The sequence below is a fragment of the Anabrus simplex genome, chromosome 1 (genome assembly GCF_040414725.1).
Source record: "Anabrus simplex isolate iqAnaSimp1 chromosome 1, ASM4041472v1, whole genome shotgun sequence".
In the NCBI taxonomy this organism is placed as follows: domain Eukaryota; kingdom Metazoa; phylum Arthropoda; class Insecta; order Orthoptera; family Tettigoniidae; genus Anabrus; species Anabrus simplex.
In genome coordinates, this window is record NC_090265.1 from 752,115,954 (window position 1) to 752,142,361 (window position 26,408).

Below are 26,408 nucleotides of genomic sequence, written 5' to 3' on the forward strand. Positions count from 1 at the left end.
AATACACTACCGTCGATACTTTAACATCCTATCGGCTTCCATTTAGCCGCATGCATATAGCCATAACTCCGAAACCATATGCTAAATATTCAAGAATTGCTTAGCAAAATACGCAATCAATAACCTCTATTTTTAATAACAGTAATATGAATTCATATGCCCTCTTTCTCTGACGAAAGGAATACTTAATTTGTCAATGATCATCGTATTGCGCAGGTAATTCGTGACGTAAACTATACTCAGGTAAAACGAGATTAATCGAACCTTTACTAGTAACTTAGACTCATTGATTCTAGCTCTACTCAAGTAACATACCTTTCTCTTATCGGATATTATTTCCACTGTCGATGTGCTAGTGCAGTATCTAGTATATGTCATATTGTCATTCTAATTCATCACTTCCATCTAATTTTAAAATCTTAAGTATTTCACACATTACTTATATTACACACGCGTTCTTAATTACTTCATAAATCACCAAACTCTCAGCACATGTCAAAATAGATTGAGGGTGCAGATTGCAAGAAACTACTCTACTATAGAAAAGTATGGACTTAGCTCGTCAGTTGCTACATCTGGTCTGGTGGTTGCTCCGTCCTTCACTTGCTGCTAGACCCTCAGATTGGAACTGGATCTCTGTCTGAACTGGACATTCACGGTCATCTGCTGGTTACATAGCTCGTCAGACCACTTCGTATCATCCGGTCTTTCGGCTGGCCGATGCTCATCCAACGTCATCATCTCCACTGGTTGGTCTGTCCAATAATCTCCGCCTGGTCATCTGATTCGACGATACATATCCCCAGTTCGGTCCATCTTGATGAATTAGCAGACAGTCATCATCACTTATCTGTTGACAATGAAAAGAATTCCCTGTGCGCAGTAATTAGCCATGATAATCTGCATTTTCTGTTATTTAAAATAATCATTAAAGTTTTTCTTTCTGTAAAAAGTTTTCTCCGTAAATAATTATTATTTTTTACTGCTACGGTAGTTATACTCTTCTCGTGTGTAGTTATTAAATATTTCACAATGGTGAATTCCGATTCTTCCGATCTTCACGTTGCTACTTGATATTCCAAATCCGTCGTATATCACCAAAATTTATATATTTATATTTTCTTCTCGGCTCATCTACTGGCATACAGCGATGAATACTTTAATTATATGCTGTCGCGAATATATATAATTAATATTCTTCTTCAGTAGGCAAATCTATTCTTGGAATATGTAGATCTGCTCGCATCTGCGTCTTGTCTACATGAAAGTAATTTTTTAGAGTTTCGTTAAACAATTCACCCGCTGCTATATTTTTTTAAAAACAATTCAAATGAGCCTCTACTGTTCTCCAGTGTCTTCGAAACCTATCCTTTCTGTGACGTACATAGCCTCCTATACGTTGCATTGATACGAAGTTCATTGCCTTAGTAGATCGTATGGGCCATACCTTCCTACGCCGCCATTTTGTTGTTGGTCTACGAGATGCGAACGGGCACACCGGTTTGCCTACTAATATTGTTTCTGATAATGCTTCTATTTTTACTTCAAGTGGTTTTTTTTAATATGTGCTTTCAACTGGGTATCAAACGTATTTTGACTTCCCCCTACCACCCTCAGTCCAATACCGTGGAAAGGTATCACCGCAATCTCAAAGTTGCTTTATCTATATTTCATAGTTCTTTCCAGAAAGACTGGGATTCTCATCTTTCCTCCTTGGCGTTAGCCTTTAATTCCAGTATCAATAGTTCTACTGCTCAAACTCCGGCTAAGCTTTTTCTTGGTCGTGATCTTCAAACTCCTCTTTCCTTAACCTGGGATCTCCACAACCTCCTTGAATCTTCTGATCAGCCATCCTCTTCATCACTCTGGAAAGACGCCTTTGATCAATTGCTAAAAGCTCAACAGGTGCACAAAAAAGCTAATAATACTCGTCATAAGCCACCCAACTTTAAAATTGGTGATTTAGTCCTCATTGCTAATCATCCACACAGCTCAGCAATTAATGCCACCTCTGCTAAACTTGCTCCTCGATGGCTTGGACCATACCGTATTTTGTCTTTCCCTACTCCTGTCACTGTATATTTGCAATCTACTACTGATTTGTTTGACACTAAAAAAGTTCATCTCAATCAGCTCAAGCGATTTCATCCTAAAAAACTTTCATATCATGATCTTTTTTCTTTTGCCCTGTTTTCCTTTTCTTGTTATTACCTCTCTTCTTTCTGATTTTTTTTCTCTCTCTCTTCTCCATCTGGTCTGGAAATGTCTATTGCTCCCAGTGTTACTTACTTTTTTGTTCTTTTCCTTTTCTTTGTTGTTTGTCTACCTCATCCACCCTTTCTTTTCTCTCCCTTTATGGAATTTCTTTTTTTCTCCCTCCACACAGGTTTCTCCAGTCTCCCTCCCAGCCCAATTGGCACAGGTTGTAATGGGAGTGTAAATACATCTTCCCAACCATTTTCTTTTTCTCTTTTGTAATTGTTCTTAGTTTTTATTGTCGTTTGTGATATTTATATATATATTTCTATGTTAATTTATAACTACCCTTCTCTCCTTACCTTTTCCCTTTGCTAACGTGTTAGCCCTTTTCTTTTCTCCCTTCCTCCTCTACCTTTTTTGTATTTTCTATTTCTCAATTTAGGCATGTTTATTGTGTTTGGACATTTTTCTGCCGCCTTTTGTTTTGTTTTGCAGTATTTTTGCTCTTTGATGTACCGTTGCGGCTGCCATCGACCCCCGCTCCAGCTCTTGGAAGAACCCTCCATTGCTGTTCCTGGGGCCGCCTCGCCGTCGCCACTCAACTGTATTTTCCGTTTTTCGTCTCCCACCAGCAGTCTTCATTTACCTCCAACTGCTTCAACAACCACAACGACAACAACAACAAAAAATCCTTCGGATTTTTTTTCTGCTGCCCGGCGGATAATGTAACGGACTCCTCACTTCACCGGCAACTACCGTTATGTACTTCGCCACGCACATAACCTTTTTCTTCTATTAATATGGACTTACCCTCATCATGATATAAACCGCATTTTCTCTCCAACTGGAACTTACATACTTACGTGAATTTGCACACATCGTACCTTGCACGAACTCTGCTCTATCCACCTTTACGATCTACGATAAACTAACTTCCTATTCGCCGCCTGACATCATGTGACATCGCCTGCTTTGTCACGCATGCTCCACTAACCTCTGGAATCTTCCAGACATATTTCTCATTATTCCACACTATAAATACCCGGCCTTCCTCTGAATGTATTGAGATGGACTTTGGCCTGTGTGGAGGGAGCAACATCTAACGTCAACTTCGTCCTTGGGGACATGTGCCCAGAAGTCTCCATTTTCGGGCAGTTCGTGCAATTTGGTTCATGATGAGGTATGACAAACTGATTTCTTTACTGTAAATACCTTTTGTTGCATTGCGAGATACTTTCCTTGCAATTCAGACAGGGAGCATGGCATTTCCAGGCCGAAATTTCACTTGTCCTTTTTGTGTTTAAACTTTTCATTGACTTTCTTTCTAAATGTGCGTGTGGTGTATTGGCAACTGTGCGACTCGTACTGTACACACACTTCTACCCATTCAGTGCTTCGCCATTTGAGTTTCTGAATGTTGTGAAACTGGTTCACTTGAAGTATATTGTGATTATTCGCCTGTAGAACTACGTTGCTTTGTGTCAATCGAGTGATAACAGAAGTGGTTGTGACTTGCATATAGCATTTAGATTTTGCTCAGATTTCCTGCTGGCATACTTGAATCTGGTAACTGTAAACATCCCCTTTTTCTCGTTGTTCTGGGTTTCTCCTTTTACAGTTATATTTATCCTTTCCTTGTTCGTCCCTTTCCATTCCTGCGCTATTCTCTCTCATTTACTTTCTTACTCTTGGATATCTTATTTTACTATAATGAATTTGTATTTTGTATATGTGGTTGGGAAAATTTCATATTTGTACGGTTCTCCTTTCATGTAAATTGTTAGTTTTGATTTATTATTCTAATATATGTTTTCAAATTTTATCTTGGTTTCTCATCTATTTTCACCCGTCATGTCCCTTATTTCTCCTCACATTCTCTTTTAATTTTCTAATATTATCTAGCATGGTTTCCACTGCGCTATATGCTGTTACTCTGGAATACTTATTGGAGATCTCCTTTTTTTTTTTTTTTTTCCTTACCACGGCCTCCATTCTCAATTTGGCGTTTAACTCGCTGCGTAATATTACTACCCACCGATTGAAATTACTCGGTGTCACCGATACTTTGTGATTTCCCTCGGCAGTATTATTATTATATAGGTATACATGCATATTACCCCCATAAAAGGGTTACAGTACAGTGATTCACACACGTAAGTAGTACTATGGATTGAGATAAGTCTCTTGGGACACTCTTTTGTTAGTGGGCATTTTTCTTCTGGAACATTCTTACAAAATTGTATGGTAGAAACGCCACTTGGTTTGAGTCCTTTTAGTTCTTCGTCCTCTTGCAGTTGTAGTAGCTCCAACTCTACAGCTGCTGCATCCTTTGTTATTGGTGATGAAACAGGATAACCATCACCCACAACATCAACAGAAAAAGGATTTTCCAGGAATGAAAATGGAGGTTTAGGTGATTAATCATTAAAACTGCCATTGATTTTTTCAGCAAGGCCAGACATTTTACTCATGTAATCTTCAGTTTTCCACCTGAACGTCAGGAAGGCTTTCAGTAATTTTCTTCAAACATTTGAAGTTAGAAAATGTTTTAGTCTGAAGGTCTTTACTAACAGCTTTAACTTGCTATGAAAGCTAAATTTCAGTCTGGGCCAAATCAGAAGTAAGTTTTTCTCTTCCTTGTAAAGATATGTTTAGCGTTTTTAAATGCTGGAGCACATCAGTAAAGAAAAACAAAAACAAATATAACAACCGCTGGGGGCACTAAGTTCAGGAAATGATTTTACTTTTTCTTCCATAAACTATTTGATTGAATCAAGTAAATCAAAAAATCTGCCAAGAACATTGCTTACTGATAGCCATCCTACTAATCAGTACCAATATGCATCATCAGGAAGCTCATCATTGTTCATATCTTCTACAAAAGATTTGAACTGTCGGTGTGTTTTGGCACATGAGCGAATACAGTTCACAATTTTTAGAACTACCTGCATAATATGCGGGTATTGAAAATATTTTGCTGCTAAATGTTCTCTGTGAATAATACAATGTACAGGTAGGAAATCAGGAAATGATGTGTCAGCATTTAAAAGCCCAGTAAGTCCTTGTTTCGTGCCAGTCATAGACGGTGCACCATCGGTAGCAATGCTGACAATATTACCGATAGGCACTGAGTTTTGCTGTAAAACACCATCCAGGGCTTCTTCAATGTCACAACCACGAGTAGTATCCTTCAAGGTAACCAGATCTAAAAGTTCTTCTGCCATCTGCAAGTCGTTTGACACATACCTCACAAATATGGCTAGTTGTGGTTTATCTTTGATATCAATAGACTCGTCCAGAGCCAGACTAACTGCTGAGTACTTGCTTAGATGTTTTTTGGAAATTATTTAAAATATCCGCACTAATAATAGAAACTTTCCCCTCTACTGCGTGTCTAGCAGCGGGCATTTCGTTGATCAGTTTCTGCAGTTCCTTATTTTCGGGTTCTAGAACAGAAATAACTTATGCCATGTTCTTATGTGCAATATTAAAAGCCAAGATGAAGCCGGCTTCGGTTGTCAAATCTGCTTCCTTGGTAAAAATTGACATAACCCTATTCTGACCATGAAGTTTTTCCTTTTGTGATTTCAGTTTGGTTTTCCTTAACTGAGAGCCAACAGGAAAATCTTTTTTGAAATCGCTGTGGTTAGTGTCATGGTGGCTTTTTACATTACTGGCCTTGAACTGTGACAAATTTATTCGACACAAAATACACATTGATTACCGTTTCTTTCTACAAAAACAAATTCTTCCTCCCAGTCGGTATTAAAAGCTCGATTCTCCTCTTCATATTTACGCTTCTTAAGACAGCATCGCAACTGTTCGGACACCAGGCTACAACTGTACTCAAACTGCACACAGAAAAGTATCGGCACTCGCTACTGCCAACACGTGAACGCGACTGGCTGCACCTCACGACACTGACTCACTGACGCACTCTCACGTTCAAAGCACTATCTAGTGGAAGGAACCGGAACTATCTTCACCGCCCATCTCTCACCACTGACCTACATCGCTAATAACGTTGCCACTGACTGCCGCCGGCCGCGAGATGTCGTTAGATTTCATTAATTATATAATTTAATTTTACCCTAAGGTTGGTGTCAAGAGCCGCACGAGTGACTCAAGAGCCGCATGCGGCTCGCGAGCCTCGTTGTGGCCAGCCCCGGTATATTATATTGTCAAATGTGAAAACATTGTTACTGACTACCAATTTTAAGACAGTCATGATTTTCAAGAATCTCAAATTTACTCAGGTAACTGTATGTATTCAGGTTTCTTTCAATAATGAGAAATAATTTTTTGGTATTAATGCTACAATACATATTGACAATATCAAAAGAATGTAAAGAATGGTGTGGCTGAATTTCAAAGTTGTTCAGTTTTTCAATTAGCTCAATAGTTTTAATAGACTTTTTTGATAAAAAATAATTATTCTTTACAAATTTCTGAATGAATTGGGCTAATTTGTATAGCGGGCTGGGTCTGTAATTAATAATCGGGCGAATGGGGACATCAGCCTTGTGGATCTTAGGGAAAGCTTTTGCAGTTGGCAGACCCAGATTCATATTCAATAACTTTGTTTTCTCATGATCTGTAAATAGGAAAGAGGTGTTCTTTAATGTTTGCTTAAGAAGACGCTGAATCTGTTGAGTTGGGTCTTTCTTAATTATTGAAAAAGAATTATTGCAGAAAAGTTTTTGGTTTTTTAAATGTATTCAATTTTATCCATAACAACGGTTGTGTTACCCTTATCAGCTTTTGAAATGATGAGATTATTATTTTCAATTTTCTTTTTAAGCTTGAAAATTAGTTCTCTTTCAGGGAAAGTGTCTCTATTAGTAGGTTTTATATTTGAAATAGAGGTGTGAAATTTAATTTTTTCTTTACATCTAGTCTTATTTTGTCTTGTAAATCTATGGGCATTGTACTGATGGCTATTTCAGATTCCGTAACTAAATTTAAAAATTTATTAACTTCATTTGTGTTAGGCCAATTATGTTTAGGGCCATAAGAGAGGATCGGGTTATCATCATCTAGAGTTGTTTTTGATAAGTTGACTACAGGCGGATGGAATTTCTTTATTATGTTGTCGGGATTGCTCCATTTTTTGGTTACTTTAGTAACATTTCTGCTTAGCGCTGAGTTGTTTTTGAGTGTGTTGAGCTTTCTTTCTAGGGTACTCTGTTTTTCAGATAGTATATTGAACAATCTGTTGTCAACATGGGTTTGAAATATGTCCCATTGATCGCTTGAGAGTCGTTGAGCTGCTTCAATGTGAGACTCAGAGTCAACTGTTTAGAAAAGATTTTTTCTTATAAAGGAACTTAATTTCGTTATTTAACAAAATCTTGTTAACTTGGGCTTGGGTTCTAGAATGGTCAGCAGAAATGTGTTTTCTGTTACAAGTTTTAAGAAAATTGGGAGTTAATTTGTGTGCGATACATTGTTTAAGAAAGTTAATATCTTTGCCTATTTTTGCAATGTTGATTTTAGGCCCATGTAATGATAGGCTTTAGATTTTGCCTGGTAAGCATCGTCATTTTAAGTTAAAAACTTCATCACTGATCCATATTGAACTGATAATTACAATGCCAAAAAGAGAGAGATGTTCCACCTATTCAATACAATAATAAACTGTTGCACAAATTAATATTGCAACATGTTTAATATGGTTTGGGACCGGTTTCGACACATATCCATGTCATCATCAAGCCGATACAAAAAATGGCAAGAAGTCAACACTATAAATTGAGGATAGTTATGTCCACCTTTTCAATACAAAAACAATGTGACGTCATTAACACATTACATATTTATTACCTTTCAAACATTGGGACCGGTTTCGGCATTATTTGTATGCCATCATCAGCCATAGGAAACTTAGTGACAAGGCCTAAGTACAATATTAACATAACTTACAACATACATATATATATATATATATATAAATGAACATATTCTTACAATGACTATTAAAATTTTTGGTGTACACCATAAAACCTTAGATTAAAATTGGTAGCATATTTTATGCGACATATTATGACTTTATACAATTATTTGACTAAAGTTAAAGCTTTTGTCAGTTTTTATAAATATTACAAAATGTTAATAGAGCATCCAGATAACAATTTTCAATCTTTAAAAAAACTTTTATAACTACTAGGCGTTAAAGATAATAGTGCATTTGTTTGGTCGATAATACTAAATTGACATGCATTAAAATGAAATCGCCTACTGTCTGTAGTAATTCTATAACTTGCGTTAATATAGTTTGATTATTTAATAACAAATCGAATAAAATGATAAATTCGGCTGATATTTTAAACTTTAAAACATTAATTGTCCATTGTAGAGGTCCCTTTTTCAGTGAAGATATATAGTGAGCAAAACAGTTCCTCTTAGAATTGATTGCAGGTTCACTCTATTTTAGGTGGATTTTGGATTGAATAAATTTCTTATTTCGTAATGTAATGTCGTTGAGCAATGTTCGTAATGTAATATTCCGTCTTTTATGCAAATGTTCATAAAATGTAGATCGACTTGATAGAAGTGGACTGGTGAACCAAAATTTCTTGGACCATTACATTCAAGGTCTTTGAGGTTCTAGAAATATCTCGATCCAAGACGGACCTAAGAAGAAAGATATATATACTATGTATTAGCGTAAGAATAACTAAGTTTAATAGGCATTATTTTCATTTAAGTAGAAACTCACCCTAAGCACTATGTTGTCGAGAATGAAGCTGATGAGGAACTGTCTACCGGAAAGGCAGAAAGCAGACTACGAGTATTAGAAGAGGGGCGGAGCATGTTATGCAGGGGAAGGGGGATCGCGATAATGCGAGGTTATTGGTCGGGAGGGCGTGGATTACGGAAGGGATGGTAGATGAGCATATTGCGCATCATTTTGTGTACTGGTTGATTTATTGGTCTTTTTAGATTGTTGATCACTGAAATGAGCGTATCAAACAATATCGTGGGTTTTTCGGACACCTCATTCAGATTATAAGTAAAAAAAAAAAAAAAACACACACACACCAAAAAAAATTATAACACTTCACAATGTATTGTAAGACACACTAGAGAAAAATTACAAAATGCCTTGTGGATTATGCCAACATTCATATCTAATGAAAAAATCGGTCATCATTGTTTGTTTCTTAGACGATTGTTCATTTTTCCTAATTTTGGATCGTACATTTCTCAAGAAAACAATATATGAAAATGAAAATTCATCTCTATTTTCTATGTAAGAGATGAGTGTGTCTATAGAGACACTAGCTTGGCTGTGTGAAACTTTTGGAGCTGCCGGCGCACCCACCCTTCACTTGGCTTACAGTTCAGCGACCTTGGGCTGTGGGGAAAGGGAGGGGAAATTCCGAGTGCATTCCTCTTTCATTGTCTCTGCTTCCAAGATTACGGAAATCTGTGCTGTGCCACGTGCAGCAATATGCTCGAATGTTTCCAAGTTTGCAGCAGTGTGCATATAAGCCTACTGCTACATCATAGAGAAACGAAGTCCAGTCTCCTCAAATATCAATGATTTCATCTCCATGCATTGCATTAAAATTCTTTTAAACTAGGCAGAGATAATTTTACTCAGCATGATGATTAGTGGGTGTAAGAATTAATACTTTAAAAATATCTCTCCGAAATCCGCGAATTAAACGCAAAGCGAATTAACCGCAAAGTGAATTATCTTTTTCTTCTTTTTTTTTGCTAGTTGCTTTACGTCGCACCGACACAGATAGGTCTTACGGCGACGATGGGACAGGGAAGGACTAGGAGTGGGAAGGAAGCGGCCGTGGCCTTAATTAAGGTACAGCCCCAGCATTTGCCTGGTGTGAAAATGGGAAACCACGGAAAACCATTTTCAGGGCTGCCGACAGTGGGGTTCGAACCTACTATCTCCCGAATACTGGATACTGGCCGCACTTAAGCGACTGCAGCTATCGAGCTCGGTAAGTGAATTATCCACATGCAAATTATCGGGAGTGCACTGTAATGAGTTTTAATTTCGTGTGGCTATTTCTAGCCGAGTGCAGCCCTTGTAAGGCAGACCCTCCGATGAGGGTGGGCGGCATCTGCCATGTGAAGGTAACTGCGTGTTATTGTGGTGGAGGATAGTGTTATGTGTGGTGTGTGAGTTGCAGGGATGTTGGGGACAGCACAAACACCCAGCCCCCGGGCCATTGGAATTAACCAATGAAGGTTAAAATCCCCGACCCGGCCGGGAATCGAACCCGGGGCCCTCTGAACCGAAGGCCAGTACGCTGACCATTCGGCCAACGAGTCGGACGACTGTAATGAGTAAACAGCACTATGTTCTGAGCTGTGAGTAGAGAGATGACGTGGAATGACATTTAGTAGATGAATAAGCTCGAATGGAGTTATTAAAAGTAGGAAGATAACTTTGGAATTCAAGAAGACAAACTGGGGCAAATATTAGTTTATAGGAAAAGGAATTAGGGCTTGGAATAATTTACAAATGGAGATGTTCGGTAAATTTCCAAGTTCTTCGAAATCATTTAAGAAATGACTGGATAAACAACTCTCAGTGAATATGGCACCTGGGCAAGGCTAATTTGTAATGAACAGAAAATCACAAGACTTACCTTAACAGCCCATATATGACGTCCTGACTTGACTGCTTGCATCTATAAAAGTAGAGGAGACCGGCAATGGACAGCATGAAAATGACCACTTCTCCATGTTGGATGGGACGAACATATCCTCGCCATGCAGCCATACGAAACAGAGTCTCTGAAGCCTCTCCATAAACATAGAGAACACGGTGAACTTCATGTTTAAATATCTGGCAGCCTATTACATTACAGAATATTTCTTAAGGGTAGACCATTTAATTACCAAGGATAACTGAGCAGTGGAAGGGAATTACAATAAAATTAGAACAAAAGTAAAATGTTGAGTTTTGTTTCAGTTATGTGAAATTATTGTGCTGTAGAGTGAATAAGTTTGGAACAGTAGAATTACTTGGAGATGGAACCACTGGTAACAATGCAACTGAAAGGTACAAAAGGGAGAGTGTTTAGTTGCAAGATGAAAGAGACAGATTATAGTTCAAGGTAATACAAATGATAACATTATTATAAAGGTATGACAGCACAATACCCAACATACAAGGGTTGGGGCACAAGTCAAGGCAACTGCTTTTTCCTCAAATTTGTACAGTGCTACATTGCAATGGTCATATGTGCTAGTAAGTATGGAACTCATAGTACATTGATACAGCAGGAGATGGCAGTGCGTTGGACAGGTACGGCTCACAGGGCGATGGGACTGCAGTAGTGAGTCAGGCTCCATAAAGAATAGATGAGACAAGACAAGAACGGCATGTGTACATCAAACGAAATGGTACTAAATAAGATGAAACCACAATCATTTCCTTTAAAGGTTATTGTACTGGGGTCGCAATGCCAAAAAATGACATAGAGAGCTTGTGGAAGCTGTGGACAGCAGCATATCAGCATGAACGTGAAACAAGCAGTGATGTGCAGCGTTCTAGAGACCTGATAGTGTCACATGCAGCAATTACCCAGTGCATGGATATGGACAGAATATGGACACTATTGGATTTACAAGCCAAAACAGGCAGTGATAAATAAGCCACCCTTGGAATTGTACGGGAAGACTTTCATTTGCATAAAATCATCGTGAGTGCTACTTACACTCGGTACGATACTAGTGGGAAGGTGAGCAAATGTTGGAGAGAATAGTGACCAGGGTGTATGAACCGCAGCTCAATCGCCAGTCTGTAAAATTATTTTTATTTTTGTAATGTTTTAAGCCATCTCTTTTCTGTTTTGACTCTGTTAATTTATAACTGTTAGGATCTTCAGCCTGCTGATGAGTAAATACATTTATAAACTACCTGGTGACATTATTACATCTGCAAAGTTACTTTCGGCAGACTGAGGAGCCTAACAGTTATTTTTAAAATGGTCGGCAGAATGGCGACATGCATGATCACTACCAAGCCAGAAGTTCCCCCATGATGCTGATGGTCATTGTACATCAGAGGAGTGATGACACGTCACTTCTTCCACGTAGCACAATGATGGAACCTTCCTGCAGAGACAAATGCCCAGTTCTTCTCCACAATAATGCCAGATTGCATGCAGCAGGGGCTGAATGGCGAAAACACCCGCACTACTCACCAGACCTGTCTCCGTGCAGTTTTGACCTCATGGGAGACGGTTTGGGACACATGGCGAGCCGAATGGTACTCTCTGAGAACAAACAAGGATTTCCTCACTTGGCATTATTCATACATTCCACTGAACCTCACATCTGGTCTGGTAGATCCTGCATTCGTGCGAGAAAGTACTTGCCATGACTTATGCCCCAAAGATAACCCTTATATGCTTTAATTACCTGCATTAATAAACATGATAATCTTTTGGTTGTAAATTGTAGGAATTCGCTAAGTTTCATGAAGACTTTGCTCCGTGTCCTCAGATGAGAAACACGAATATGACTGTTCTAATCATGACGATTTGAACTTTGAAACCACTTGCCCATTGCTCTACTAATTATATTATTACTATCAAGTTCATTTCCAGATTGAACCGTGCTGTTGTTGTTTTATGTAGCCTATCTTACATACATTTTTCTGACATTTTAAATACATTACAGTATTCTTTATCAAGTCGACTGGTGCACCCCTACTCTATCAGAGTCACCCTAGCCAGAGTTGAGCCCGGAGGAGTGGGGGTCGATGGGAGGAATATAACAGAAAAATAAAATCAACTGTAACAGAAAATAAAGAGAGAGGAATAGTTCTTTTTTTTTTACATAGACAGGTCTTATGGCTGCGATGTGATAGGAAAGGGCTATGAGTGGGAAGGAGGTGGGCGTGGCCTTAATTAAGGAAAATAGGAAACCATGCAAAACCATGTTCAGGACTGCCGACAGTGCACTATCTCCTGAATTCAAGTTCACATCTGTGCGACCCTAACCACACGGCCACTGCTCGGTCGACAGGAATAGAGTAATGTAAATGAAAAGAGAAATAAGTCAAAAACAGCGTGGGTAAGTAGACAGAAGGGGAGAGGTGAGAGTGAAACGGAGACATCAGGTGCACATAGAGGAAGAATATATGACATATTACGTGAACCATCTAGTAATGAGGAGAATATGAAATTGGCAAACTGAAACAAAAATCAGACAATGAAGGACAGGAACAAGAACTACCTGCCAGCAGGGGCATAGTGTGTACTGATGTAAGAGATGTACCGTATTTACCTGCGTAAGTTTCGCGCTCACAAAATTCTCACACCTCCAATTTTGATAAGTAATTATTAGGATTTTTATTTTGCCCACATAATTTTCGCTGTCTCAAACTGTAGGCTTCTCCGCATCTTAGCTCGAGCGCTGAAGGCAATAAAGATACACTACAAGTAATAAAATATGCCGAGGAGAATAGCAACCACGCTGCAGAGCAAACATTTCCCATTTCGGAGACAGATGTTCGCTACTGGAGAAAGCAAGAGGCTCTACGTAATGCTAAGAAAAGTACACAATCCTTCAGAGGTCCAAAGCCTGGAAAAAATCCTGAGATAGATAATTAGCTCTTAATGAACTTTGAAGAATTAAGAAATAATGGAATTGCGGTATTACATGAACTGCTCCAATTTCATGCATGTGAAATTGCAATATGGAGAAATATACCCACAGCAGATTTTAAAGCAAGCTGTGGCTGGGTACACAGATGGATGAGATGAAATGATATTATAATATGAAGAACAAGATCTCTGTGTAAAAACTTGCCTAGTGATCATAAAAAAAGTTATTGAATTTCATCGCTACTTAATTAGACTGCGGGAACACAATTTGTATTTACCGTCACAAACTGGCAATGCAAAACAAACTCCAGTGTTTATTGAAATGCCAAGGAATACGACATTGCAAGAGAAAGGAACTTCAAGTGCATTAATAAAGACATCACGCGCAGAAAAACAACGATGCACCGAAGACGGAAGAAAACTTCAACTGTATGTTATCTTCAAGAGAAAGACAATGCCAAAATGTCATTTCCCACATGGGATACATGTACGCGAGCAAGGAAAGGGCTGGATAAACAGCGATCTAATGAAAGACTGCTTAAAAACTGTCTGGAAAAGCCGCCCTGTTGCTCCTACCATCCATGTTAGTAACTGACAGCTTTAGGGGACATCTCAGGCAAGAAGTCAAGGACTCTCTGCTCGAAGGTAGAACTGTACTGTGATATAAATATTCTGGACTTACTTTGCATATCCCTGGTACTTCATTCTAAAACTACCTTCTTCCACTCTTGTTCTTCACATACTAGCCACCATCTTGGTCAATCGCGTGATTCTCCCCCTCCCCTGCCGTCAATTCTATTTCTCTTAACTTCCAGAACAAATTCACATTCATATAAATATGTGCCACCGGCCTAACCTGGCAGGTTGAACAAGAGCCCGTTCCCTGCTAGACGTGCGAGCACATTATCTTGGACAGAGCTGGTTCTCTGCTCTATCGACTGCAGCTATTTTCCAGGTGAGACATGGAGACCAAATAATGTTATATATCTTCTCATATTACCGTATTTACTCATGTATTAGACCCCCGTTGGCTTTTCAAGATGAAGGAAATGAAAAACTATATCTCGCATAAGGACTTCCCCAACGTAATTCGTCAGAGAACAACAACGATTCCGCTTCGAAGCGAGAACAAGCCTTATGGAGCTCTGATGACATAACACAATTTTATGAATAGTTTCATCCGTACAACCCACAAAATGAAAACACATGTCAAAGTCATACGGCACATCTCTGTTTCGTAGTTAAGAATTGTCCTGCCTCCGTAGCGTAGGCCTACTGCAGCTCTGATGACGTCGCACAACCCAGTTTCGGTCTGGCCTGCGCATTGCAAGCACACACCAGTCATGTCATATATGTCTGTGTTTTGTAGTTAAGAATGTCTGACAGCGTAATGGTTAGTATAATTACTTGCCATTCTCGGGAACCCGAGTTCGATTCCTGGTACTGTATTGCCAGAGATTTATGAATGGCAGGAAGGTTGATTTATGGTAAAAATGGTACACGCAACTCCCTTCCATTGGGGGCCTGTCTAAAAAGAGCTGCACCACTCCAGGATGAGGAAATGAGTTTCCTTTAGTTAAGAAATATTCAGCAGGCGAGAGAGATCATTAACAAAGTGATTGTTTAATATCTCGTAACTCAGGCCAATATAGGTTTCTTTGGGGAGAGAAGTAGATTTAAAACATGATAAAAACAATCCAGTCATAACAATTGTTTTACTTGCCAACATGCCTCACAAAATAATAATAATAATAAATTTACATCCCCACTTAATGATTTTCGGACGCGCCAAACAAAACATACTGTGCGTTAATAAAAAACTGAGACAACGATCGTACAAAATTAAACATTATGATGATACAACGCATTACCGCCACCCCTGTCGATATCCATAAGTGTGGCAAACTTTCCTGTTATTTATTTTTAATCTTCCCGTTGTGGAACTTCTGGCACTATGCAGGCACTTGATAGAATACACCTAACCTAAACAATGCGGTCTCTCTTAACTCACATACAGTTGTTTAGGTAAATCCTGATATGATAAATGTGCAGAACAAGCATGAAATGTACTTTAAAATATGGGTTCGGCTTTCATCAGACGCAGTTATGAAAACACATGTATTACATTCGGAAGTACAACTCGTAATATGCGCTAGTTATCAGCTGGTTGCTTGGCACACTTTCTAGTTTCTACAGCACGGCTTTATTCGGAAGGAGTGGCTTCTGCTATACAAACACCAACTGGGAATACCCATCTCCAGAAACCATTTGGGAACAGATTCTCACTGTTTGGAATCTATAGTTGGGAACAAACTATTTTTAAAAGTTAATTAAAAAAAAGACGGGACCTCGAATGCTCCCAATGCATGGCTGACGAGATGGCAGTGAAAATGACGTCATATGGAATGACGATATGCCGGTAGCAGGGAAGTTGGAGGCACAAGACGATAATTCAAATGAAAGCAGTGATGAGGTTTACACATGTTTAGTGTGTGGTAGGCCTATGCTCAACTCACAGCGACAAATCACTCCATGTGAGGTTTGTCCTGGACAAAGCGGAGGCAGGACAGGTTTTTCTCTGGGTACTCTGGTTTTCCCTGTCATCTTTCATTCCAGCAACACTCTCCATTATCATTTCATAGCATTTATCAGTCATTAATAAAAATCACCTTGGGAGTGGCGACCCCATTGTAATAACACATTCACGCCCGTATCCGAGTTATTGCCTAAAGAGCGTGACCATGCTGTGGACTGTATCCGAGTTAGCCCGGATAAGCGCAACCTTGAACTGGAGCCATTCCTACGCAGCTGGGATCAATATTGGTCACAAATATGTGCGAAAGAGATGAAAGTAATACCCTTATGAATGCTTCTACTCACCAGAAACCACATGGCCACGGTGATTTTCCCTCCCAATGCACTTTCTTTGTTTTGTTTCTGAAGGTAGCCTAGCGCTGGTACAACTAGCTGCGTAATTGGTTTGTGATTGCACAAGCGTGTGTATAATCACGTTCTGAAGTGTAACCATGGCATGTAGGGACAATATAAATGATGCAAGTGATGCAAATTTACAAAGCACAGTTTTTCAGCTGCTTGAAAATATCTTGGCCAGGGGTATACAGTCAATATGGACAATTATTACAAATAGCGTTGGACTCGCGAAACAATTACGGGAACAGAACACTACCATATGTGGAAAAATACGGTCAAATAGGGGTGTACCAAAAGATCTAAAGGAAAACCAGGCAATTCTCAAACGGCGGAAAAAGTGAACTCGACGTACAAGTACAGTCAGCTCTCTCCAAATTCTCAGCTCCATCTACTTCATCAGCTCCAAGTCAACGTCCCACGATTTTGCCGCCAAAAAGGGCACCGGCCAAGGATCCATCATTTAGGTTAGATAGGAAGAGAAAAGAGCATATTCTCTTGAAGTTTCCACCATCAAATATAATCAAGTTCCCCTGAAGAAGGTGCAAAGTGTGCTTCAAAAATAAAATTATTAGTGAAACACGCTATTTTTGTGGAAATTGTGGTGTTTCCATGCACCCAGGAAAGTGTGACATTACCTACCACACCCTACAGAGATACTATTTATTTATTTATTTATTTATTTATTTATTTATTTATTTATTTATTTATTTATTGATGTCTTTATTTGTGGCGAAGTTAGGGCTCTTGGCCCGCTCTTACACTTAACCACATTATGCGGCTTAATACTGAATACAAACTTAATATTCAAACTTAACACAGTGTATATAATATAATAATAATAATATAACTTAATATAGACTAAAAGATTACATCCTAAGTCTAAAATTAGAAAAATAAATTCAATAATAATTACTCTAGATGGAATTCATATAATATAACAGTAATTTATGTAAACTTTTGGGAACTATTTACTTCAGACATTCACTCACACATTCACACATAACTACATGATATAACCTACGTATTCAAGAGGAAATCTTTAGACTGTCTTTTGAAGGTAATTAATGAGGAACAATTTCTAATTTCAGGGGGTAAAGCATTCCATATTCTAGCGCCCGACACAAGGAAAGAATTACGGAAGGCAGATGTATGATGTGGAGGTATTGCAATTGTTGACCCAGATCGCGAGTCACGGTCATGAAAGGAGGATAGAAAACGGAAATTACTGGAGAGATATTCAGGTATATTTTCAGTCAAGAGTCGATAGATAAGGGTTGATACATGGTGATTTCTCTGCTGCTCTACTTTTAACCAAGAAAGTTGTGCATAAAAAGGGGATACATGCGAGGAAAAATTCAATGAAAAAATAAATCTAATGCAGGAGTTTAAAGCTCTCTGCAATTTCCTATTTTGCTCACTGGTAGCATCCACCAACACAACATCAACTATTGAGTTAAAAATTGGAAATATCAATGTTTGAACCAGTTTTATTTTTAAGTTGAGAGGTAATACGGTCTGGTGAATCTTGAGGGGATGAAGTGATGAATGAACTTTCCTGCATACGTTAGTGACATGCTCATCCCAGTTTAAAGTTTCATTTATAGTGACTCCAAGGCTTTTTACTGATTTACAGAATGGGATAGCAACGCCATTTAATTGAATGACTGGAGCTTGTGTTTTCGTTAGGCTGATGGAGAGAGAATTCTCAGCTGCGTAACAGCTGATCTGCTCTAAGTTTCGGTTCATATTTTCAATAGCTGCATTTATGTCATTCACTTTTGTGTGGCAGTAAATTTGAAGGTCGTTGGCATAGAGATGGTAGTTGCAGTTTTTCAACTTAGAAGAGATGTCATTCAAATATAAAATAAATAACAGGGGGCCGAGTATAGAACCTTGTGGCACACCATTAACTTTGTACTTCCACTCCGTTCTCTTATCATTCATGACAACACACTGTCGTTGGTTATGGAGGTAGGAAGCGAACAATTTGAGAGCAGCGTGGCTAAGATGGAAGGAATGCAATTTCGCTATTAATATGTCCGTACTGATAGTGTCAAAAGCACTGCTGAAGTTTAGGAGAATGAGTACGGTCACTTTACGTTCGTCCATTGCTTTTCTTACGTCATCCGTAATTTTTAGAAGAGCAGTAGATGTACTATGTCCTTTTTTAAATCCAAATTGCAAGTGATCAAGTAACGAATGGTGCATCAAATATTGGAGCAGTTGTTCATGCATGAGTTTTTCTAAGACTTTCGAAAGTGAAGAAAGTATACAGACAGCTCGATAGTCAGATGGAGAATTTGCTAGAGATTTTTTTGGTACTGGGAAAATTAAAGCATCCTTCCAAACAGTTGGGAAGTAGCCTTCTGAAAGACATGAGTTACATATGTGGGTTAAAATTGGCAGTACTACATCTATCAAGGTAACGATGAAGGATATCGGGATGTCGTCCAATCCGATTGCTTGCAATTTGATTGATGTTAGTTTTCTTCTTACATCGTTTTCGTTTACTTTACGAAATTTGAACAAAGGCCGTTGTGGTAACGGAGTAGATTGAAGAGAATTTATTGTTGTTTGTATAATATGAGGGTGGGTATTAACTATTTCTCTAGTAAAGTGGGCATTTAATTCATCTGGATTTATGTCATGCGTATTGGAGTTTGTAGTTTGCCTCCCAATACCTACGGATCCGAGTTGTTTCCAGGTACTTTGTGTGTTCAAATTACTGGCTAATTGTTGGAAGAACGCATATTTTTTGTTTCTGATTATTTGTTTAACTTTATTTCTAAGCACACGGTACTTTTCAAAATCTTCAGTTGATAATGTCTTCATTAAGGTATGTGCAAAATTTTGTTTCCATATCGTGTTTAGTTTATAACGTATTGTGAAAAGAATTTGTTGTTGTTTGCTCTGCCACTAACAGCTGAAATAGCTGGGCCAGCCCTTTAAATAGCCGCTCAGATGATGGGCGTGAATGTGATAATAGCATATATATGGTTCATTCATTACATCCTTGACCCGGTCAATGACTGGAAAACAGGTTGTAGGTTTTCATTCATTGCATAATATGATAATACGATAAAATCCCTTTTCTCTACGGGGACGAGTATGAAGTGAGACGAATCTTCGTTGCAAGTTTTTACAACCGTATGCCCTTCCTGACGTCAACCTCATTAGAAGAATCAATGAAATGAAACGAATGACGTGATACGAGTAACTAAAACTGACTATAAGTTAATTTACTTTATATATACTGTAGGCCTAAAAGTCGTGTTCACCATTTATTGTCTTTTTACATTTAGAAATACTGCCTTCCAAATAACCAGTATAACTCAAATACATTCATAAGTTTGTTAACTCCTACACACCCGTAAGCGGACTGATATGCGCTCGAGCGGCTGGGCCAGGACTCCACAAGCGGCTGATATGCCAGGATGCAAGCTCGCATGATGGAGACGTTTGTGACATCTGTTGACTTTTTCTGGAAACGTTTCTACTTGAAATCTGTTCTTGGTGTCTCAATGTGTCACCAGAGTGCTCTGGTATGCTTCTTTGGCAAAGAGAATTGATTAAAATATCGATCGAGAAATCAGTATTCTGTTGTTCGCCACATGGCTGAGACGGAAGTTGCTTGCTCACGCGATATCCTCAGTAATAGCAAAATTCAAAGCTTACTTGATGTTTTTGGCTCTGATTTCAGCAGTAATAGTGAGGAAGAAATTATTAGTGATCCTGTGCATGTTACATTGAATGATTCAAGTGAGAGTGAAAGTGATTTTAGTGACAATGATGAGCAACCTGTTCAATGGAATTGGGTGCCTGGACAGAATTCTCCAATTATTCACAACTTTTCTGGAGCAAGTGAAGTGAATCCTGGTAGTGGTATATGTAGAAATGTAAGTAGAGATTTCATTTTCCGGAAGTACTTAGATGACAACATTGTACAGTTCATAGCAGACGAAACTAATAGGTATGCCAGTGCTGATCCCAACTTTTCTCAGACGAATTTGAATGAAATACGTGCAAGGTTGCATATTTACTTTATATGTACCATACGCCTAAAAGTCGTATTCACCATTTATTGCCTTTTTACATTTGGAAATACCCTTTGTATTCCAATGGGACTGGTCCAAAAACCAATAATTCATAGTTACTGGTGCAAAGATGTAAGTGTTGATACACCCCATTTTAGAACTGTCATGCCTTGCAGGAGATTTCTCGAATTGAGCAAATATTTACATCTGGCTAACAATGAGGTAGCTGATACCCGATCCTCTTAGAAAGTTACGCCCGGTTATGGAAATGATTGAAACCAAATTTAGAACATCGTACACACCCGGCAGGAATATTTCATTAGATGAATCACTGATGAAATGTAGAGGTCACCTTCATTTCATTCAGTACAACAAATCTAAGCGAGAACAATTTGGTGTAAAGTTTTATAAACTGTCAGACTCAAAGAATGATTACATACAAAATTCAGAATTTATGTAGGTCGAGATAAAGTCGATATGCCAGCTAGCAGCAAGATAGTGATAGATATGATGTCACGTTGTAATTTACTGGATCAGGGCTATTGTTTATATGTACATAATTGGTATTCATCACCGCATCTGTATCTTTCTTTATACTCAAAAGGAACAAATGTATGCGGAACAGTCAGGGCCTATAGGAAAATTATGCCCAAAGAAATAAGTAAGGTACAGCTCCAGAAGGGGGAGTCAACTATATATTCTTGCAACAATATGTGTGCGATCAAATGGAAAGACAAGACAGATATTTTGGTGCTTTCAACAATGCATGGACTGGACTTCGCTTGGTATTATATCCTATAATGCTAACATGGGAGGTGTAGATTTAGGAGACCAACTTCTTAGTCAACTTCATGTTATGCGTAAAACACACAAGGCATACAAAAAAAAATTTATTTTATTTTCCATATTATCCTTCTGAATTCCCATATTCTGCACTGAATTTTCAACGGGAAACACGACAAAACATTTAATGTTTTCAAACAGAAATTGGCAGAAGAAATTATTGGTTGTTCATTTGAAGAGGGGGTTGTAGCTAGACGTTCTGTCACACCTGGAGAGTTACCTTCAAGATTGACTGGCCGCCACTTCCCAACCAAAGTGCAGCCCTCAACTGCAAAGAATTCCAGAACAACAAAACGGTGTGTTGCATGCCTGAAACACAAGCAGAGGAAGGAGACCACCTGGCAGTGTGATCAGTGTAAAGTACCACTTTGTAGTCCGGCTCCATGGCTAAATGGTTAGTGTGCTGACCTTTGGTCACAGGGGTCCTGGGTTCGATTCCCGGCAGGGTCGGGAATTTCAACCTTAATTAGTTAATTTCAATGGCACGGGGGCTGGGTGTATGTGTCGTCTTCATCATTATTTCATCCTCATCACGACACGCAGGTCGCCTACGGGAGTCAAATCAAAAGACCTGCACCTGGTAAGCCGAACTTGTCCTCGGACACTCCCGGCACTAAAAGCCATACGCCATTTCATTTCATACCACTTTTTATTGACCATTTCCAGCCATACCACACATTTTACTGAGGTAAGATAAGTTAATGAAAAATTTAAGTTTTCAAAGGGATATTTTGTGTGTTATATTTCTGTATTGTTCTGTTTTTTTTGTGACAAGAGCAATAGCATGGAATTCCTCAAGAATATAAAACAGGTCCCGTGATAATACGTGCAGTCGATCACCCACTATACTATCATAGGTTATGATTTTCATTTCCGTGTTGACGTATAACTAATATATTACAGTTTGAGGGATGTTCCACCATTCAACACATGCAAAATATATTAAATTTATTAAGCGAAGACCGGTTTCGACTACCTTGGAGTCATCATCAATTCTTGTCGAATATCAAATCAAGGGGAATCTGATAACAATCATCATTAGGGTTGCCCACATACATCTCGACTGGTTGATATAAGACATAATAAAATTATACACATAATGGCGATTGCCTAAAAACATATCAGTGGGTTGTAAAACATAGTGATAAATTATGCTCACAATACGGTTTTAACCAAAAGCTTGCAACACCATGGTTGCATCCTAAAAAGTCAGTGTACAGGGCGGGTGGGTGCATATGATTTAAAGAATAGTGCAGAATGTTTACATTTATAATTTATAGCTCTTTATAGCCTAGAAAATTTGAGGTTATCACATATTGGATCCCTCTTACTTTTCTTGGTTGAAAAAAAAAAAGAAGGGCTTCCATAGAGCCATAGAGATAGAACTGGGCCCAAGTAACATAAACAGGGAAGACAGCTTCAAGTTATCAAATACATGGAGACCTGTACTGCAGAAATACATGCATAACACCACCATGGCACAGCGGGACGCACTCAAGAAACTGTCAACAGAGGGCGGTGAATCAGTAACTTCCCACCCAACCACCACAGCACAGCGCCACGATCTTTGAGTCCAGCTAGTGGGGTAGACCGTGGATAGTACAGGCATAACTTCCACGTTCCTTCGAAGAATTTCTTTGCTCACTGTCGAATGCCCTAATGCAGGTCAATGCAATTTGGCTGAAAGCTTGGCTTTATCATTAAATAAATATATATATGGTGGCTTTAATCCAGTTCATTTATTTCTTTATGTTACAACAATGAACCACAAAAACCTACGTTTATTGATGATGTTTGTTGTTTAAAGGGGCCTAACAGCTAGGCACAAGGAGTAATGAAATGAAAATTAAAACTTCAAAATATATCCACTGGCTAGAATCTAAAACGAATGGTAATGCGAAAATTATCGTGAAACGAAAACAGTCAGTGCATCCAATTCATAATGTCTTAATTACTGGAATGATGCTTATTATCTAAAGGGGGTCCAAAATCCAGGTCACCGGCCCCTCACAATGGTACTAATCACAGGTAACATGGACTCATGGTTTTTCTCACACGGTGGTACTAATCAAAGGTAATGTAAACCCATGCTATTTCACACACAATGGCACCACTCGCAGGTAGCACAAACCCATGGCGTTTCGTACATAAGGGCACCACTCACAAGCGACGCAGATCCACAGTGCTCCTCACCTAGGTGTACTAATCATGGATGCCAGTACTCCCGTGGTCCTCACTTCGTGAAACTAATCACAGGCCACGTATACTCATTGGGTTGCTCATATAGTGGTACTAATCATAGGCAATGCAGACCCACGTTACATCACACATTATGGTAATGCCCACAGGCAACACAATCCCATGGTACTCCTCACATAATAATACTACTCTCTGGCAACGCAGACCAATGGTTTTTCTCAAATAGTGGTACTAATCACGGGCGAAGCTATTCACCTGATGTTTCACACATAGTAGTACAAACCGTACGTAACGTAGACCCATGGTGATGCACATAAACTGGTACTACTCATGGGTAACGCAGACCGTACCATGGAACAGACCAGTGGAATACACATGATGACCTCTTTTACAAGCAACACTCAGACTCATAATGTTCTGCACAGAATGATACTGCTCCTATATAACGTAGACCCTTGCAAGGTGGTACACAAGAATCTTGCTTATCCGGCCCTCATCAATCCAAATCTCTGGTTTATCCGAATCAAAAATAATAAAAATTTATTTTTACTTGTATAGTATCTTTTACGGGGTCGATTCTTCTTAGAATGTCTTTTCTGCCAAGGAGAGTTAAAGGACAGGAATCGGAAGTAAGTCGACCGCGGTCCATCAAAAGATACCGTCCCGGCATTCGCCTGGAATTGAGAATGGGAAACCGTGGACTCTTCTGAGTTCTTTGACACATTTGGATGCAATCCGGGATGCTCGGACTTAGATGTGAATGACATAAATAACCGGTTGAAAAATTACTGTAATTCAACCTACGGCATAATGACAGATGAATAAATCATTGCCTCTTGTTCCTCGGCAGGTAATAACGAGAGTGATGGTGAATTCAAAAATGAAACTGGCGTTCCATCAGAAAAAACAATGACACATGGAGATACAAAAATGCAGCTGGACAAACTGATGGCCTACTAAGAATCCCAGACTGAAACCACACCGGCAGAACTCATGTTAGTAAAACATCTTCGTGATCGTGCTGTGTGCAAACGCTATACAAATGTAAAACAGAAAAAGCTCACACATTATTTTAGTGCAAAAAAGAGTCAAATATAAGAAAAGTGTTCTTATATTTTTTTGTAAAATTGAAAAAGGGTATTACTGTACAACTTATGTTAATAAATTATATAACATGTACTGTATTAGCTTTCTAGTTTTTCTGGATTATCCGGATTTTCGACAATCTGGATCAGTTCCGGTCCCACTTAATCCGGATAAACGAGGTGTACTAGTCGCAAGTAACATCGACCCATGGTGTTCCGCACATAATGGTACTAATCACAAGTACAGTAATCTCATGCTTCTAATGTCATCATCCCTTGGTCACCCTTTCAGTCGTCTCTTACGACAGGCAAGGGATACCGTGCGTGTAGTCTACGTCTGCATCCCCCACCCAGAGGGGGTAAAGAGAGAGAGGGAAAAAAGAAAAAGATGGGATCCTACACTTCGAAAAATGAATTATCAGACAAAGAAAGACAAGGGCCATGAAGGGCATGAAAATGAAAGACTCCCCAGGCCTCGAATGTTCTACTACGTCGGGGTCGGAAAAGAACAAGAGTTGACCAAGGGAGGTAGGACAGGATAGATGAAAGTGAAGAGCCTGGCACAAGTAAGTGGAAACAATGCCAGGACTCAGCTAAGGGCCCCGCGGTTACCAACCCATGCTCCCAAGTTGAAAACCCCTGGGCCCCCTTTCAGTCGCCTCTTACGACAGGCAGGGGATACCGTGGGTGTAGTCTTCATCTGCGTTCCCCACCCACAAGAGGTACACTGTTATTATACCAAATACAGTATTATCAACAAATTCAAGATAAGGGGTTTCCAAAAAGTAAATTTCCCTGAGAACTATGATATAATTAAATTTATTTATTTATCTATCCATCGTATGGCGTTTAGTGCCAGGAGTGTCCAAGGACATAAAGCTCACTTCGTGCAGGTCTTTTGATTTGACATCCATGGGTGACCTGCACGTTTGGATGTGGGATGATGATGATGATGATGATGTAGGTAGAGGGTGAAACCCGGTGTCAGCCCGTAGCTTACTAATCCTGAATAACATCTGACAGACGAATCACCATCGATTGTGACTGGGCTGAGTGGCTCAGACAGTTGGGGCCTTCTTAACCCGACTTGGCAGTTCGTTTCCAGCTCAGTTGCACTGGTATTTGAAGGTGATCAAATACATCACCCTTGTGTCAGTAGATTTACCGACACGTAAAAAAACTCTTGCAGGACTAAACTCCGGCACCTCGGTATCTCTGAAATCCGTTGTTTGTTTTTGATTTTGAAATAAAGGAACTTGGTGCCTTCTATACTTTATTGCATTTGATATGTCAATGATGCGATATCACAACTTGATGACAGACAATACAAAATACAAACAATACAAAATCATCTGACCAATCGGTAATAGGCTTGAAAATTGCCAACTTCAATTAATGAAATACTTTCTGCAAAAATTAAAAGTCTCTTCAGAACATCTTGCCCCCCTTGAAAGGAGTTCTTTCAACTAACTATTGTAATCTTATACCTATTGTAAAAATACTTATTCTTAACATATGCATTAATACAA

The 26,408-nt window shown here is 39.0% G+C and overlaps 1 protein-coding gene across 2 annotated transcripts in view; it reads right to left on the reverse strand.

The window, feature by feature from the left end:
* LOC136857491 (transmembrane protein 135) overlaps nt 1–26,408 on the reverse strand; it is a 357,287-nt gene that overhangs the window by 279,375 nt on the left and 51,504 nt on the right. For both annotated transcript variants that reach the window (XM_067136183.2, XM_067136180.2), the window contains exon 4: nt 10,818–10,972. In XM_067136183.2, the coding sequence (XP_066992284.1) occupies nt 10,818–10,972 (155 nt within the window). The remainder of the gene's footprint in view (nt 1–10,817; nt 10,973–26,408) is intronic.